Below are 19,522 nucleotides of genomic sequence, written 5' to 3'. Positions count from 1 at the left end.
GCGGGGCACCGCTCGTCACCGGCTGCCATTCTGAAAAAGAACCTTTTATCCCAACTCTCTGCCTTCTGTTAGACAGCCAATCCTCAATCCATCCCAGCAGCTCACCTCGAACACCATGGGCCCTCACCTTGCTCAGCAGCCTCCCGTGGTGGCACCTTTCAAAGGCCTTTTGAAAGTCTAGATATACCACATCCACTGGGTTTCCCTGGTCTAACCTACTTGTTACCTCTTCAAAAAAAGGTATTGGAATTTGAAAAGCTATCTGGGACCCAGGTGAACAAAACAAACAACTGCGTATTTCTTTATCCATTCAGATTAAAGAATCACTCATGATGAGTGCCGACTGAGGTAATATTAATTACAGAGGTAGATTCTGTGTCAAATCATTAACAGTAGGTGTAATAGAGAGGGAGAAAGAAAGACAGGAGACAAAGTTTTTCTTTCATGAGAAAGAATGAAACTCCATATTTTTAGAAGTTAATTTTCAGTAGCAGGAAAGTTATTTCTCAATAAAGCTTTTCACATAAACTCTCTGCATACCAACATTTTAAATTAATTTTCTGGTGCGTTTGTGTCTTCAGTAACTTTTACGCTATTCCTAGGTGGTATTCCTGTGCTGAGTCCCACCAAGAAAGCTGGAAGACTTCAGTAACTTGGAAAGCAACTTTCTGATGTCTGAGTAGAAGCAGACAATTCTGGAAATACTCTAGCCAGGTCGAATTTGATCAGAGGAAAATGTAGAGTTCACATGCTGGATATATCCAAGTCAAGAGACATTTGATAAAATTTCCTGACTCAGTGCACTTGCCAAGGAGAAATATATCCTGATTAGCATGATCATTTATTGGTACACCCATTACCCTGATCACAGTTGGCCATAAGGGTTACGGAGTGCCAAACTAGGTGATTTTAAAAAGCCCACCTCAGTTCTCTGTCACAATTCTATTAGACGCTATTTGCTCTAGCCCTCACTCCCTAGCCATGGCAACACATACTTAGACCCACTGACCACCTTTGCTCTTACCCCTATATGCCAACGTCCCCAGTATTCACCATGGGCAGTTATCAGGAGTCCTGCTGATGTGAAGTAAAATTGCTGACTTCATAATGTAATATACTCTCGTTTATGACAATCCATTAAATATGTTTAAATTCTGACAGGTAATGTATCCCTTATAAAAACACCTGTTTTTATTCATACCCCATATTAGAATCCGGAAACTCTTTACTAGCATTCTGAGCTGTTGATCAAACTGTAGTTTACGATCGCTCCAAATGTTACAGTGAGCACAGGTGGAAGCAGTCAGTCAGCAATTATGTGATAATGGTTGCATTTGGAGTCATATTGCCAAGAAGCTACTGGGACTGTTTTGTTGATTTTTGATACTCAATCACAGGCAGACAGGCATTTTACAGATTTTAAAGGGCAGAGGATTTGAAGTTTGGAAATCTTCACAGTATGTCTATCCTTCACAAGCATTTGCCAACAGATAAAATACACAGGGGCAGCATTTTGGAATCCCCAAATTGCTCTTCAAATTCCTGTGACAGAGGACACCATCTGAGAATAGTTGTCCCTGTAACTAGAATTGAACGAAATAGTGAGGAACTGCTCATCCAGCCACAGACCGGTTCTATCTTCTGGTTGCCACCGATAGGCTCTTTCTGAATGAGTCAGCAAGACCTGGAGACTGAGAGATGGGAATGGGATGCAAAGCTGCCTGACAGGAGAGAGGGATCAGTCAACAATCCAGAAGAGAGACTAGGAGCAAACCTTTCTCATTTTGTGTATGTGAATCAAAATCCCTCCTATCAACAAGCATCCAAAAGGTATTGTTCTTAAGTGACTTCATCACCTAATGAAGGAATCAATGAGATTGAACACAGAACCTCTGGAAAATAAACAAATTGCCTCAAATTGAGCAGGAGCCCTCAAGAGGAGCCCCTTGGGAGAAGGTGAAAAATTATTGAGCTCTTGCATTTGCACCTCCACTCAATAAGTTCATCAACACTTTTTACTGTTGGAGATTATTCCTGGTGTGAAAATCACTTCTGCTTGTCCAATGCACTGTGTTAAATGATTCAGCCATTCAATACATATACTCATGTGGGTCTCATCCACCAGTTTAAAAACCTCCAGAATCTCGACAACTCTGTGATAAATCAGCCTCAAACCTATGAGCATCCATGAGATGAATGTCATTGCTGAGTACTTCCAGCATTTTGAGTTAGTTTAGATAATGGAAATTTGAAATATTTGTTTACTTTTTGTATTCCTGGTGCTTATCCTCCTTCCTCCCTGTCCCCACTTCCTATCTCCCCAAATGAAGTTTGGCTTTTTATTTTTTTTTGTTGTTGACCTACTTTTCCAGTCTGGCTGTCAGGTCGGTCTTCACAAGACCCTACAACTCCAAATCCAACTAGATGTCGTAAAAATGTTTTGGCATCAGGAAAATTGCAAGGAAGTTGTATAAATGTTAGTATCTATCTATAGTTAAGGGTTCTAAAACCAAACTCCAGTGATGAAAATGTTGATACATTTAGGAGATTTTGTCCAGAAGTCTGTATTTCTTAAATGAGATTGCTTTGGTATATGTGCCTTTTTCAGCATTAAGTGTAATTCTACTCTGTTTTAATTCAAATTCTCGTCTCTTTAAGGTTAAAGCTGGTTTAAGCTAGTTTGGAGAAGATTTGTAGCTCAGGTTGATGTTTGGATGTAGATTTGCTTGCTGAGATGGAAGGTTCATTTTCAGATGTTTCGTCACCATACTAGTTAACATCATCAGTGAGCCTCTGGTGAAGCACTGGTGGTATGGTCCATTTTCAATTTGTGTGTTTAGGTTTCCTTGGGTTGGTGATGTTATTTCTAGTGGCGATGTCATTTTCTGTTTTTCTCAAGGTGATAAATGGGATCCAAATCAAATGTCATTTACAAAAAACCTTGTAAAAACTGTAACAAACACTACATCAGACAAACAGGCAGAAAACTATCCACCAAGATACATGAACATCAACTAGCCACAAAAAGACATGACCCACTATCACTAGTATCCTTACATATGGATGAGGAAGGACACCACTTTGGGACAACACATCCATCCTAGGACAAGCCAAACAGAGAGACACACGAGAATTCCTAGAAGCATGCCATTCCAACTGGAACTCTATCAATGAACACATTTGAATTAGACCCCATTTAATGCCCCCTCAGAAAAAGAACAGGAAATAACATCACCACAGGAAATGACATCACCAACCCAAGAAAACATAAACACTTAAATAGAAAGCGGGCCATAAACCCAGTGCTTCATCAGATGCTCACTGATGATGTTACCTAGTATGGTGATGAAACGTCTGAAAACAAACCTTTCAGCTCAGTGAGCAAACTTACATCCCTGGCTTAAGCTGTTTGTACTGAAAATGTGCAATGCTTATTGACATTTGATGTTTGTGCTGTAGTGGATAGATGAATGAAGTTATCAAAATAACTTTGGCAAAACCACTTGACAATCAATAACCTTCATATGATACAAAATTACTGCATGTTTCTAGCTAATCCTTATGAAGCAACCTACAAATCACTCTCCCTATCATATATTATCCAGCTACTTCATTTATACACTGAATTCTTAGCTGCAGATTTAGAATCAAAGGTTATAATCTGCAGGTTGGTGAGTGGAGAGTGCAGTGAGACAGGAGAGGTCTGATGACTGACACTTCAATAGTGCAAAATGGAAGAGAGGACATGCTCAAGAAGTCAGGAGATGGTGGAAAATGAGTCTCCAGATGAGCCATCAATTACAGATGCAATAGATTAAACTAAAATGAAATGGGTTTGCAGGAAGTACAGCTTTTGGAGCTTGGATGTCTAGCAGCTTGTATAAAAGAACTCCAGGCTAGATCTAATCAAGAGACAGTGACACATGATTCACAAATGTTAAACAGGACTGTTTAAATTGTCTGCAACGCAGTAATTAAGATCTCCAGTGACATGGCATGCTGAAAATCAGCAGCCCTGGATTAGGCCTGATCTTTAAAGATAAATAACCATTTGAAAATGAATATGTTCCACAACTTCAAATACCAGTGTAAGACTGTAATAATATGCACTCAAAGATAAAGACTATCTTCCTCTGAGAATAGAGTGTACTCCAGCAAATGTCATAACTTGTGAGAGATAATTGGAGTAGTTGTGTTTAATTTCAGGCTTATCAAATGAAGGGAGGAGGAAATGCTGGCCTCATTCCCAGTCAGATGTTGGAAGAGAAGAGGAAAGCTTTTGTTAAACGGGACTGGGATCTATCAGGTTCCTCAGGTAAATCTGTTCAATGTTTTTAAGTTGGTGTAGCTTGCTTACAAGCGCTTGTGAATGAAATAACAAAAACATCACTTTGAGTTCTGTTTTGTTCTTTGAACCAGGACCATTTTGTGGTGCAATAATCGGTAAAAGGAAGAAAAAAATGATGTACCTGACAACTAAAAATGCAGGTAAGTCTTCCAAGGTCTTGCTGCTTTTCACTGGAGATCAAAAACTCTGATTTACCTTTCTGGTTTGGTATTTTAATTGGTTTAAATTATTACTATCTAAGGTAGTTAGTTTTCATAAGCGAATTCGAAAGCATTTGATGTTTTTAAATATCCGCTGGGAAACTGCGTGTATAAGCAAACACAAATGGCAGAAAGCGAAAACAGAAATTGCTGGAAAAGCTCAGGCAAATCTGGCAGCATCTCTGGAGAGAAATCAGAGTTAACGTTTTGTGTTGAGTGAACCTTCTTCAGAACGCAGAAGGGTGACTCGACCTGAAATGTTAACTCTGATTTCTCTCCAGAGATGCTGAGCTTTTCCAGCAATTTTATGTTATCTCTGGAGAGAAATCAGAGTTAACGTTTTGTGTTGAGTGAACCTTCAGAACGCAGAAGGGTGACTCAACCTGAAATGTTAACTCTGATTTCTCTCCAGAGATACTAAGCTTTTCCAGCAATTTTATGTTTTTGCTTGATTTACAGCATCTGCAGTTCTTTCAGATTTTTACAAATGGCAGTAGTACTTGCAATGGTAATGAAAATGATGACTTTTGAGGAAACTTTTAAAGGCAAGGAGATTTAGCAAGTGAGTGAGTTTGAGTAGAATACTGAGAAGAAAGGATACTCACCAACAGCATGATGTGCAAATGGAGCTAAGAATGAGAAACCTCCCCCTGCCGCCCTATATAGTTCAGTGCCCTAGCTTTTGATGCTAGTAAGGGGGCCTGCCAAAGGAGTTTAGCTGTGAGTTTATCAATTCACTGGGAATTGAATAAGGGTAAAAGTGGAAAAGGTTATGGCAATTGCTAGCGGTGAGGAAGCGAGAGAGTAGCTGTTGTAAACTTGGTGAGGTTGGAAGAGACATGAAGTGTAAAGTTCTGAAAGCATATTTGGGATGAATCCTGGGAGTTTGTGGAGAAATTGGTTGTGCTTGGATTTGTGATAAAGTGAGTGCGGACTGCTTGGTGTTGGGATACATCTGATTCAGGCTGCAGAAGAGCAATTAGAGTCAGAGATGTACAGCATGGAAACAGACCCTTCGGTCCAACCCGTCCATGCCGACCAGATATCCCAACCCAATCTAATCCCACCTGCCAGCACCCGGCCCATATCCCTCCAAACCCTTCCTATTCATATATCCATCCAAATGCCTCTTAAATGTTGCAATTGTACCACATCCTCTGGCAGCTCATTCCATATGCATACTACCCTCTGCGTGAAAAAGTTGCCCTTAGGTCTCTTTTATATCTTTCCCCTCTTACCCTAAACCTATGCCCACTAGTTCTGGACTGCCCGACCTTAGGGAAAAGACATTGCCAATTTACCCTATCCATGCCCCTCATAATTTTGTAAACCTCTATAAGGTCACCCCTCAGTCTCCGACGCTCCAGGGAAAACAGCCTCAGCTTGTTCAACCTTACCATTAAGTGTATAAGTCCTGCTAAGATTTGCTTTCCCAAAATGCAGCACCTCGCATTTATCTGAATTAAACTCCATCTGTCATTTCTCAGCCCATTGGCCCATCTGGTCCAGATCCTGTTGTAATCTGAGGTAACCCTCTTCGCTGTCCACTACACCTCCAATTTTGGTGTCATCTGCAAACTTACTAACTGTGCCTCTTATGCTCGCATCCAAATCATTTATGTAAATGACAAAAAGTAGAGGGCCCAGCACCAATCCTTGTGACACTCCACTGGTCACAGGCCTCCAGTCAGAAAAACAACCCTCCAATTAATCTTCAATATTTGATCATTTGATAGCATCACTAAAAGAGGTATATTTGTAGAGTAAATATTAACAATAAACAATAATAACATGATAAACAGTTATCACTACGGAAACTGAAAGTGTGCAAATACTTTGTGGACAGAGGAGCAGCATTGACATTCGAGTTGGATATGCCTTCCTTCAGCACTCTTGCCCCAGACTCTCTCATTTCAGCATCTGCAGTATTTATCCTGAGGAGGGAGATGCTGTATGACTCGCCTCCTTGAATGACAAAATATATGTGAGCAGACTCATCTCTAATTACATTTAGCTGCAACATGCTGCACTTTGAGGAAATAAGTGTGCCCCACACACACACTTTACAAAAACTTGTTGAAAACCTTTTTTCACATGATTTTGATGAAATCAAGTTGTTTTCTCAGGTTTGGGGCAACAAGTGGTCAGATAAAAGGTGGTTAAAATGCTACTGCAGTTCTTTTCTCTAATGTTTATAACAGCATCTTTTATTTATATAGTGTTTTTAACATCCCCAAGGTGCTTCACAGCCATGTTATAAAGCAAAGTTGGAAACTGAGCAAATAAAGAAGATATTAAAGCTGATAGGAGACAGTCTAATCAGGAGTGTCTCTGAAGATTTCCCTTAAAATAAGAAAGAGGGGAAAGGGGGTAACTTCAGAACTTAGGACTGAGGCATTTGAAGCCAAGGGCACCAGTGGTGGAGTGGTTGGATACTTAAGATACCAGAGTTAGGTAAGCACAGATATCTCAACCTGCTGACCAAAGGGATGGGCATGGATAAGGTCATGGAGGGATTTGTAAACAAGGCTGTGGACTTTAAAATAGAATTGTTGCCTGAATTGAGGTCAGTCCAGACCAGTGAGCACAAGGCCAATGATGAGAAGGACGTGTTTTGAGTAAAAGGACATGAACAACTGAGGTCTGGGTGACTTCAGTTTTGCAGAGATGGGAAACCAGCCAGATTCATTGGAACAGTCATATCTAGAGGTAACAAAGGCACGAGTGAGGATTTCAACAGGGACCCGGGTTCAATTCCGGCCTTGGGCGTCTCAGTGTGGAGTTTGCACATTCTCCCTGTGTCCGAGTGGGTTTCCTCCGGGTGCTGCGGTATCCACCCACATTCCAAAAGATGAATTGGCCATGCTAAATTGCCCATGGTGTTAGATGCTTTAGTCAGGGCTAAATGCAGGGAAATGAGTCTGGGCATGTTACTCTTTGGAGGGTCGGTGTGGACTTGTTGGGCCGAAGGGCCTGTTTCCACACTAGAGGGAATCTAATCTAATCTAATCTAGGATGAGTGAAGTTGAGGCAAAATAAGTGGTGATAACGATGCCATAGATATCTGGTTGGAAGTTCATCTCTGCATCAGATATATTTGCAAGGTGTGTGTTCATTTCAGACAATTGCTCAGGAAACTGATTTGGTGGCTAAGGAACAGGCTGAAGGCAGCAATATTGACAACATTCGTCTTCTCAGGATTTACATTGTCAGAAATTTTCTGTTCATCTGATACCAAGTGAGAGATGAACAACAGCGGAGGAGCCTGAAGAGCTGGGTACAAGTGAAAATTTGGTGCTTTCAGATGAGGTGATGGAGCAGCATTTAGTTCAGAAATAGAAGGTCAGAGGTAGATCCTTTGGTCACCAGAAGTAATGGTGCAAAAGGGAAACCATTTCAATTAGTACTGTTGCTATACTAAGTGTAGCAGTGTTTGATCTGGAAGCAATAACGGTGAGGAAAATTCGTAATTATTATCAACTCTTTGAGGGAATCTCCAATCATGTTTTAAAAATTCTTGTAATGGGTTTTTAAGGGTTAGAATCAGTTGTAAAGGAATCACTCATGTTTTGAATATTGAGAAATATTGGTCCATAAGACATTAATCTTTGACCCTGGAAGTAGTACCAAAATATGGAAACCTTGTGACAACCAGATATGAATGAAGAAAGGGAAGAGCTGAGAGAGAAGAGATGATCAATAAGCCAAGCTGGAGAGTGGATTCCTGTCTGGTTGGAAAGCATGTTTAGAACTGTTACTGCTGTTTCTTCCACTTCCAAATAATTGAACACCCAAAAGCAGGCATACTGTGAGAAAGTAAAGGCAGTTTTGGAGAATCTATATTACTTGACAGCCAGAGAGGCTGAGAAAGTTCCGGAAGGTAAGGCCACATGGCCAGAGACCTGTTTCCCTGGATGTTACTGTCTGTGGAAAGTCCTTAAAGAAAAGAGACTGTAATTCTGCTTGGAAGATGTGTGGCTGAAACTAAAACTATACAAACAGTCTGCTCTTTCTCTCAACCCTGAACTAGCCATTGTTGTATCTGCTGTTTCACATGTAATTTATCATTTGTTCTGACTGTGATTTGTCTGTTAATTTGCATTTAACTTGTGTTGATCACTGCAATCCCCGTGGAGACTGATAACTTTAAGCAAAGGATTTGAACTTCCCAGTAATCAATTTCAAAATAGTCATCCACAAGATTTTAACCTTATGACTTTACAAAAGCAAAGTCAGCGTGGATTAAACATTGTTCATCAAGGAACTATTATTCTAAACTGAAGAAACAGTAATCCTCATTAATGTGTTAACATGATCGGTAATCCCAAAACATGTGTATTTCTCCCTGAATTGTAATGTTGAGTGATTACTTTAAGGTTCTCTCCCTTGGTTTGCAGAGGAATCCCAAGCTGATTATCAGCACTTCGGCAGCTCCAGTTCTTTCTCGTCCTGGCTTTGACAGGGCAAACCTTCCAGGGTCTTTCCAGTCCCATGGTTGAATCTCTTTAAACAGACAAAGTCCTCCCTCCTGTGGTCTGCCTGACAGCTTACAGGGGACATAACCTTCAGTACCACCACATAAGTCGCAGCGTTTTGTCTCTGCCAGATGTTTCTCCTGCCAGAACTTCTGTGTTGCCTCTCCCTTCACTGCCGCACTTGGCCTTCTGTCACCCCACCCCTCTGTTGTTTCCAGGGGAGTTCTGTACTCTTCTGCAAAATACCACTTATTAAATGTTGTCATTTCTTACACTTTTTGGAATTGTAGTCAGTGGTAATGTAAGCAAAATTGGGAACCAGTTTCCACTCAGCAAGTCCCAGGAAGAGCAATAAAAGAGAACTGATCTTTCATTTCAGTGATTTTAGTTGAGGGATACATATTGATCAGGAGACTAGGCAATCACTCTTGCTAATCTTTCAAAACTGCTATGTGATCCTTTGCAATCTGATGAGGCAGCACTTCCTCAGTACTGCACTGAGCTGTCAGCCTAAGTTATTTTCCAATACATTTGTGTGCAGTTTGCAAATCAAAAGATTCTTTATTGGGGCGAGTTTACTGCCACAGGCCAAGACTGACACTTTAGATCATCACAGACAAAATTTGAATTATAGTGGCTGTATTTGGAATATTGTGAGCTGTTTTGGGCCCTGTCTCTAACATTAATCAGAATTACTGTTTCTTTAATTGAGAATAATAGCTGCTTGGTGAAAAACATTTAATCCGTGCTGACTTTGTTTTGGTGCTGGCCTTGGAGTGGGTCCAGAGCAGGTTACAAGAATAATCCTGGAGATGAAGGGCTAGTCATTTTGAGCAGCGGTTGAGGACTCCCAGTCTGTACTTGGAGTTTAGAAGATTGAAGGGCAGGGATAGATCTCACTGAAACTTACAGAAAACAGAGTGGACATGGAGTCGATGTTTCCAGTTAGGACCCAAGGGCACAGCCAGGCAGTGAAGTAATGACCCTCTAAGAATTGAGATGAGGATGTTTTTTTCCGGCAGAGGGTCATGATTCTGTGGAACTCATTGCCACAGAAGTCTGTGGGGGCCCAGTCATCAATTGAATTTAAGGTAGAGAGAGGTTCTAGGCTAGTAAGCGGATCAAGGATTATGGGGGAAGACAGGAGCTTAGGGTTGAGAAACATTTCAGCCGTGATTGAGTAGTGGAACCAACTCAATGGGCCAAATGGTCTAATTCTGCTCCTATATCTTGTAGTCTTATGGTCTTAAACTTTCAGGTCTCAAAAGTAGTTTAAGCAAAGCCCCAAGATTGGGCTTCAATCAGAGAATTCAGTCACTGAGAAAAGTTGGGATCAGTGTAGTCTTTTTTCATGTTTGAATGGAGTCTGTGCAGCAAAGAAGGCCTCATTATAATCAAAAGGATGGTACCTGTGGCAATGCAGTGCTTCCTTGATGTTGAGTGTTTTCCTCACTGTCTCCTGCGACATTGATGTCCCTGTCAAAGTTTTTTGCCCTCTATATAGGGCTTGGAATCCCAACTTCCTCTAATGATTTTGTTCAGTTTTTAGTTTCACAACAAATGAGATATTTGGTTTTGAATTTTGCTTTTAGTTGATCAGCTGAACTCAACTGATTAAAATTTCTTCTATGTTATTAAAACTTTGCATTGTGATGAATATTAGTTCTAATATTTTTACTGGATTCACACCAAGAGTTTGATCGACATGAAATAATGATCTATGAGGAAGTAGCAAGGATGCCACCTTTTCAGAGGAAGACCCTCGTTTTGATAGGAGCTCAAGGTGTGGGACGACGGAGTTTAAAGAACAGACTTATCGTAATGAATCCCATGCGATTTGGAACAACAGTCCCATGTAAGTTTTTATTGCAACTGGCAGGAATGTTGGTTTTGGTTGAGAGTTCTTTCGTTCATTTCTACCTTCCTCTCTTCTACACAATGGCCAGTCTCCAGGGGCAATATTGTTGGAGAACTGTCCACCAAGAGAGTTGTAAGAGTGGGACAAAGTATTTAAGATCGAAGCTAATGTAGCGTTTGCCGAGAGCTGCACCATAATGTATTAGCTGCGATTACAAAGTTAGCCGTGACTGTGCCTCTGCTCTATCTGCTACTATTTGGTGTAAAATATTGGTTCTTCAGAATATTGAGGAAGTTAGAAATTAAGTATAAATTATTTTTTGAAAGTTGTTCAGTTTTGTTTGTCTGTGTAGAACTCAATATTTAATGAACTTTAAATGTAGACTATCCCATGCAGCCTTATTCCAGACAGTAATGAGAAGGCAGCTTTTCTCCCCAAATCTGAGCTCATGAAGACACTCATAATCAGCACCTCCCCTTCCAGACCATGGATCGTTACTAGGATCTTCCTGGCCTGTGTACTTATGTAAATATTTTAATTAACTGAAATCTTTGTTTTAACATTTGGAATCACTGAGATTTCATCCTTGCTGTGATATTCTGATCTACCAAAGGACTGTTGGAAACAGTTACATAGCTACAGAAACCTCAATTTCTTGAAAATCTTTCTTACCCATAAAGAACAGGAATTTTTTTTTTGTTATTTTTCTCCTATCAACAGAGGGAAGAGTTCATTTTGGCTTCATAACCTAGCAAAGTGATACTGGAATGGATTGGCCATTTGAATAAAATAACTTTTGAATTTACAATGAATTGTGATCCAACAGAATTAAATTTTCAATAAATACGAAAAGACTGCACTTCCTCTCTGCAATTGTATCACTAAGTTGCAATTTAACAAGAAACCTGAATTTTTATATAATATCTTTTGATTTTGAAATATTTCAATAGGTGTGAAGTAATAACATTTTGGCAGGAAGAACAAGGAACGGAAATCTAAAATGAAGGTACAGTTCTTATAGGGATGCAGGAACAGAAAGGCCTACTTGTACATTATTGAAAGTGGCAGGGCAGATAGAGAAAGTGTTTGAAACAACATACAGAATTAAGGGATTTACTATTGAAAACATTCACTAGAGGTTGATGCAGGCCAAACATTAGCTATGGGAAAAGAAGTTGGAAAAATATCGTTTGTAACATTTCAAAATATTTTGTTTTTATTGTGTTTTACTGTAGTTACTTCAAGAAAACCAAGAGATGATGAACTAGATGGACATGCATACAGATTTGTGTCAAGGATGGAAATGGAATTGGACATAAAGGGCAGCAGATATCTGGAGCACGGAGAGTATGAAGGAAATCTCTATGGGACAAAGATTGACTCAATCCATGAAGTTGTTAGTACGGGAAGAATGTGCATTTTGGATATCAATCCACAGGTAGAATAATATGGCTGGTCACAAATAAGAGGAGAAAGTGAGGACTGCAGATGCTGGAGATCAGAGCTGAAAATGTGTTGCTGGAAAAGCGCAGCAGGTCGGGCAGCATCCAAGGAGCAGGAGAATCGACATTTTGGGCATTAGCCCTTCTTCAGGAAAGCCCTTCCTGAAGAAGGGCTTATGCCTGAAACGTCGATTCTCCTGCTCCTTGGCTGCTGCCTGACCTGCTGTGCTTTTCCAGCAACACATTTTTCAGCTCTGGTCACAAATATCTAGATTAATTGCAGTGTGATGCCTGCTGAGTACAACCTGGGAATTTTAAATCTGCACGATATAAACAACATTTTTAAAAAGTTTTAGAAGCTCAACTTTTCTGCAACATTCCCTGTTATGTTCTATACCACTGCTACAGGCTGACTCAAAAATATTGATTTTCAAATAGCTTTGACGTTTGTGACCTTTTTAGTTTTTGAGAAGATCCAAATGAGTATAGCACTAATTTTCCACATTCATGCAACCATAGCAGATGTCTGTTGCTCTTAATGCATTTCAATCCAAACTATACTTTTGTTAGCTTAGCAATTCATCCTTTCCTCTCCAACCCACAATAATTAGTAGTCATGCTCATATAGATTCAGCGAATTATTTATCTTGAATACTAGTTAAATTATTCCATAAGAAAGCTACACCAAAAGCATGCTCATACCTGGCATATGGAGAGGTGGTTGTGGTTGTTGGAGGTCAGTCATCTTGACTCCAGCGTATCTCTGCAGGAGCTCCTCGCAGAAGGGTCTGTTTCCATGCTGTACATCTCTATGTTCCATGCTCAACCATTTTCAAATGCTTCAGTTCCCTCCATTGTCAGGTCAGAAGTGGGGGGGATTTTGCTGATGATTGCATAATAGGAGAAAGTGAGGACTGCAGATGCTGGAGATCAGAGCTGAAAATGTGTTGCTGGAAAAGCGCAGCAGGTCAGGCAGCATCCAAGGAGCAGGAGAATCGACGTTTCGGGCATGAGCCCTTCTTCAGATGATTGCATAATGTTCACTATCACTTGTAAAATCTCATACTGAAGCATACCAGAACTTTGAGAGTCAGGGGGCAGAGGTAAATGTAGTGGTCATGACTAAAGAGAGGCTGGTGGGTAGTCTAAAGGTCTTAAGGTGGACAAATCACCCAGATGAGGTGGACTACACCCCACAGTTCTGAAGGAGATAGCTGAGGCAATTGTAGAGGCATTGGTGGTGATCTTTCAGGAATTTCAGACAGGGAGGGTGCCAAAGGGGTGGAAAATGGCTAATGTAACACCCCTGTTTTAAGAAGGGAGGGAGATAGAAGACAGGAATCCTCAGGCCGGTTAGCCTGACCTCGGTTGTTGGTAAACTTTGAGTCCCTTAGTAAGGATGAAATTGCAGAGTACTTGGAAGTGCATCGTAACCTAGGGCAGAGCCAGCACAGTATTGTTAAGGGATTGTCATGCCTAACTCATATGTTAGAATTCTCTGAGGAGATAATGAGTATGTTAGATAAAGGAGAGCCAGTGGATGTGATCTATTTGGACCTTTTACAAGATGCTGCACAGAAAGCTGCTAAATATGATAAGGGCCAGTGGTGAGAGGGGCAAAGTAGTGGCATGGATAGAGGATCGTTTGACTGGCAGAAGGCAGAGAGTTGGGATCAAGGGCTCTTTTACAGGATGGTAGCTGGTATGGAGTTCCCCCACCCCACGATAACAAGGAGACAATATGTGATACTCTGAGAAATTCTACTATCTAGAATTTAAATTGGGTTGAAATCAATTCATGAGCAGGAGGTAAGAAATTATGTAGATGAAGTGGGATTGGTGAAACAGAATATCCTTTTCTCAGCCCAGTACCTACCAGCCACCTAGAGTCATAGAGATGTACAGCATGAAAACAGACCCTTCGGTCCAACTCGTCCATGCCGACCAGATATCCCAACCCAATCTAGTCCCACCTGCCAGCATCTGGCCCATATCCCTCCAAACCCTTCCTATTCATATACACATCCACATGTCTTTTAAATGTTGCAATTGTACTCGCCTCCAACACTTCCTCTGGCAGCTCATTCCATACATGTATCACCCTCTGGTCTCTTAGGTCTCCTTTATATCTTTCCCCTCTCACCCTAAACCTATGCCCTTTAGTTCTGGACACCCCCCACCCCAGGGAAAAGACTTTGTCTCTTTATCCTATCCATGCCCCTCATGATTTTATAAACCACTATAAAGTCACCCCTCAGCCTCTGACGCTCCAGGGAAAACAGCCCCAGCCTATTCAACCTCTCCCAATAGCTCAAATCCTCCAACCCTGGCAACATCCTTGTAAATCTTTTCTGAACCCTTTCAAGTTTCACAACATTGTTCTGATAGGAAGGAGACCAGAATTGCACGCAATATTCCAACAGTGACCTAACCAATGTCCTGTACAGCTGCAACAGGACCTCCCAACTCCTGTACTCAATATTCTGACCAATAAAGCATACCAAACGCTGCTTTCACTATCCTATCTACCTGCGACTCCACTTTCAAGGAGCTATGAACCTGCACACCAATGTCTCTTTGTTGAGCAACACTCCCTAGGACCTTACCATTAAGTGTATAAGTCCTTCTAAGATTTGCTTTCCTAAAAGCCAGTACCTCGTATTTATCTGAATTAAACTCCATCTTCCACTTCTCAGCCCTTTTGGCCCATCTGATCAAGATCCTGTTGTAATCTGAGGTAACCACCTTTGCTGTCCACTACCCCTCTAATTTTGGTGTCATCTACAAACTTACTAAATATACCTCTTGTGCTCCCATCCAAATCATTTATATAAATGATGAAAAGTAGAGGACCCAGCACCGATCGTTGTGGCACTCCACTGGTCACAGGCCTCCAGTCTGAAAAACAACCCTCCACCACCACCCACTGTCTTCTACCTTTGAGCCTGCTCCACTGCCTCTCTTCTCTCTCCTCCAGAAGACATTGACAGCTGTTATAAAAGACGTTTTTTAAAAATTAGAATCAATACTTCTCCCAAATAAGCTGCCTTCCATGTTGAAATCTTGTGAGTGAACGTCAGTCTGTTTTAAAGTGGAAGGAATCACAGCTGATCCAGACCCTGCTGTAAACTAGTCAATGGAGATTAATGTAGAAAATGAGATTAATGTCAAAAGCACATAAATTAAGCAGCTCTGACAGAATTGCATTATTATAAGTAAAAATCACCATAGTCTGACCAGAACATAGGGCTGCTTTTTCATTAGAGGTGGCTGGTGGTGGTTTAATTTGAAGGCTGCCATGTCTGGGCACAGGGGGAGGTTAAGAAGGAAAACCCTTCATGGTCATCTCAGCTGGTGCAGGATTGGAACCTCATGTTGTATCACTTTGCATTGCAAACCAGCTGTCCAGCTGTGATGACTGACCCTCACACATGATTAAAGTCGGGAGAATTGGAAAGGAGCAGAAGTGTTGACTTAGTGTTGAGAATGTGTATGGCAGACAGATCAAGGGACAAATTAAAAATTCTTGTAGAAAATTCCCTGCGACTGCAGCAGTATTACTTTATTTAATGTGTGTTTGGGGGACTAAATAGAGTCAGGCCACAGTTGCTGGCTAGCAATTAGAAACAAAATCTTACACTGCTTATTCTTCTTGCACTTTATCCTTTGCAGGGATGTTGGAAGTAAATTCTAGTAAACCACTCCACTGCTTTAGTAAGTTATCATTTGGTATGTTTTTAATATTTATATCCTGCCACCAATGCATCCTTCCTCAATATCAATATCTTACAGGCACTGAAGATACTAAAGACAGCTGAATTTATGCCGTATATTGTGTTTGTTGCTGCTCCTGAATTAGAAACACTACGTGCCATGCACAAAGCTGTCATTGATGCTGGAATTTCAACTAAACTTCTGACCGTAAGGGTTCTTGAATTTTCACTTTTTTCACTAAGGCAGGAAATACTGTTTCATACACTAATTACAAAATATAACCCATTATAAGAGTAATAATGCTAACATAGCAATATGGTACCTAGTGTTAACTTATTACTCACTAATAAGCTTTAACCACTCATTAAATATCCAATTATGAAGCCATGCATTTACTTCATCTGCAGCCCTCATCTGGGTTTATTTACTTTATCATCATCCTCTCCAATGGCTCTTTTCCTGTTCCTGTGACCTTGTGTTTCAATGGCTGTCTTTAACATACTCCTATTCTCCATGCTTTTCTTCCTATTAATTCTAGTGGACAGCCTTAACTCAGTTAAAATACTTACCTGTAAATGTCTCATTCTCCATACATTAATTTTCTATTTGTTTGTCTACAGGATACAGACTTGAAAAAGACAGTCGATGAAAGTGCTCGAATTCAGCGAGCATATAGCCACTACTTTGATTTGACCATTGTCAATGATAATTTGGACAAAGCTTTTCAGAAGTTACAGACTGCAATAGAGAAGCTCTTTATAGAACCACAGTGGGTCCCAGTTAATTGGGTATACTAGTAAAATTGAAGATTAAACCATATTTTGGTCTGTGAATACATAGAAAGTTGGATAGCGACACAGCAGAAGATATCAGATGCAAAGGCAGGAAAGCTCTGTTGTATGACATGCCTTTATATTCTTTGTAGGTTCTGTTTATAGTATACTATTTTGGCTTTTTATATAAATAACTGAAGGAAAAGTGTTCTTATAAATGTAATTTATTTTAATTTTTCTAACTTTTTACAAATGGTCTTTGTATCCATACATATCAAGTGAAGGAAAATAAGTTGCAAGAAAAACCTTTTTCATTTTTGCCTTCAAATGCCTAGTTTACAGATGTGTATCCAAGTTCTAAGGATTTTGATGCAAGGTAAAGATTTTTTTCAGATTCCAAAGCTGTAAATAGCCACAAAGTTATATGTTAACTGAAGCTTTGCATCAGCTTGATATATAATATAGTGTTTCTGCATTGGTTGCAGAAAGATGAAATGAGGAGTTTGATATGGTGAGACTGCGTTACTGAATGGGCATAAAACACAGCATCGGTCTATTCCTAGAGTGTATAATGCCATTCTACATATGTATAAACCTGATGTCAGGGGTCCCATGCTGCCAATCTGGATTTTTATTTTACGTTCCAGCTTAACTACCTTCAACTTTGCACTGCATCATTCAACTCTAATTTGTGTGTTGGGTAACTCCTGCTGTGAAAATAATCAGAACATTAGTTTATCCAGAAGACCTTAAGATATAGGAGCAGAATTAGGCCATTCAGCCCATTGAGTCAGTTATGCCCTTCAATTGTGGCTAATATGATTCTCAACTCCATTCTCCTAATCCTTGATCCCCACAGTAATCAATATCCTCAAGTATACTGTCAAACTGGCAGTTTGCATTACTAATCCTCTTTTCACACTTTATAATTGCACACTGTTGCTGGGATATAGTGTCTTTAATATATTAAAATGTCCCACAGTGCTTTGCAAGAAAGCCTTGTGCTAGTTATGAGATGTATTAATAATCTGCATTGGATAGTGATTGCAGCTTTGATATGACTGAGAATATCAACATCATTCCTGGGTCATGCCCAGCATACCTTTAGTTTCTCCCATTTACTTAGGCCTGTGGTGTTTACCTGATGTGTTTTCCGATCGCTCGCCTGTGATGAAGTAGAAATCATTGAGAGATTTGAATCCAGCTCTTCATTCCTTCCCATAAGGACACTAAGCTTCTCTCATCCTATAATTAGTTTGACAGGATTTCCTTCGATGTAATGAAAAAGTTGGCTAATTGTGACCTTGCAAAATTAAATCCAGAGTTTACCACCCCTATACAACGTTTAAATTACTTGTTATTACTTCCCCACTCACCCCCCCAATCTCTTATCTGACATAGGGCATTGGAAAACCTTGTTTTACAAACTTGACTATCTGCCCACCAAACTCTACGTTCCTTTAATTAATTCATCTCTAGCAGCACTTTTCAGTCGGATTGTAAGTTGGATCTTAATTTGCTCACTTTTGCATGTTGATTTTGACATCCTTAATATTGCAGCAAGGCTGGAATTATTTTATTGCAAAGATTGGTTCTATAGCTGCTTCTCCATAGAATGTGATTTGAGTTAATTTTAAAAATTGAGTTTCCTTAGAACAAATACTGATCCACATCTCCCTTTCTAATGCTATACACGTTTAAACTACTTTTTCTAGTTTCCTCAATGGCTGTTAATTGAAATTAATTTGAGCTTCCAAAATGTTACAAACTTGAATGGAATAGACTGCAGCTTTATCTGTTCTCCATTGACTGTGTACAACTCCACTGAAATGAAGACAACGCAGCACATATATCCCAACAATTAATTTGAGGAGGTTATTCAACCATTTCTGGGTTCCATGGATTGCCCTTAATATTTATAGCTTTCTTACAACTTCCTTTGGCAGATTAGATAATTCCTGATTTTTTAAAAAAAAAGTTTTGCAACTATGGGATTTGTTATAAAATGAAACCTTTTTTAACAGTTCTAGTAGCAACAGAGAATGTAAGTAACTTATTGCCTCTTGCTAGGTCTTCAGATATTTAACACAAAACAAGTGAAAGGAGGAAATGGAAAGCTTTCACTCTTCGAACAAAGTTTACACATGAATATTTTAGTATTTCAAAAATTCCAGTATTTGTATTTTGTTTGATTTGTTTTAGTTGTGCTATTAAGCATAATAATGTTTTTGACAATGTTAATTTTAGCTAGTTACTTTGACAAAATATTTTAATGAATTGTGCTAGTGATTGTTATTGATGAGTTTATTCTGTGTTGTGGCATATTTGTCAATCTACTTTTAGATTGTAAAGTTGTTTTTTTTTAATATTTAAGTTGCTTCCTATCTTGGTGTTTGTTTGTTTCTCATTCTTTGCCCTTTCCCATCATTGGTATGGTTCAGATGAACTTGGGCATTCACGATTTTCAAAACTCATCTTGCTTTTGTGCATATTTATTACCCCATGAAACTAAAAACAAAAAAAAGCTTGTTAACTAAGCTATAATGACAGTCTGCTGCTGCAAAAAGAATAAATGACAAAGAAATTGCAGTTGTTACCATGTAGTTAAATTGAAGCTTATGTGTTTCATTGTAGTTACTGCAGGAACAAGATTTCTGAATGAATGAAGGTTTTTTCAGGCCCTCTGCTTGTAAGGGTGTGAGTGAAGGTTAG

General features: G+C 39.8%; 1 protein-coding gene across 5 annotated transcripts in view; it reads left to right on the top strand.

Annotated features, from left to right (window-relative positions):
- LOC122549753 (protein PALS2-like) overlaps positions 1 to 19,303 on the top strand; it is a 157,667-nt gene extending 138,364 nt beyond the window's left edge. For all 5 annotated transcript variants that reach the window (XM_043689710.1, XM_043689709.1, XM_043689708.1 and 2 more), the window contains 6 exons: positions 4,207 to 4,315; positions 4,420 to 4,488; positions 10,717 to 10,878; positions 12,117 to 12,319; positions 16,116 to 16,244; positions 16,658 to 19,303. In XM_043689710.1, coding sequence (XP_043545645.1) covers positions 4,207 to 4,315; positions 4,420 to 4,488; positions 10,717 to 10,878; positions 12,117 to 12,319; positions 16,116 to 16,244; positions 16,658 to 16,834 — 849 coding nt within the window. In that variant the 3' untranslated portion in view covers positions 16,835 to 19,303. The remainder of the gene's footprint in view (positions 1 to 4,206; positions 4,316 to 4,419; positions 4,489 to 10,716; positions 10,879 to 12,116; positions 12,320 to 16,115; positions 16,245 to 16,657) is intronic.
- The last annotated feature ends 219 nt before the right edge of the window (positions 19,304 to 19,522 follow it).

Source organism: Chiloscyllium plagiosum, chromosome 5, assembly GCF_004010195.1.
Source record: "Chiloscyllium plagiosum isolate BGI_BamShark_2017 chromosome 5, ASM401019v2, whole genome shotgun sequence".
Taxonomy (NCBI): domain Eukaryota; kingdom Metazoa; phylum Chordata; class Chondrichthyes; order Orectolobiformes; family Hemiscylliidae; genus Chiloscyllium; species Chiloscyllium plagiosum.
This window is presented reverse-complemented; position numbering and strand designations above follow the sequence as displayed.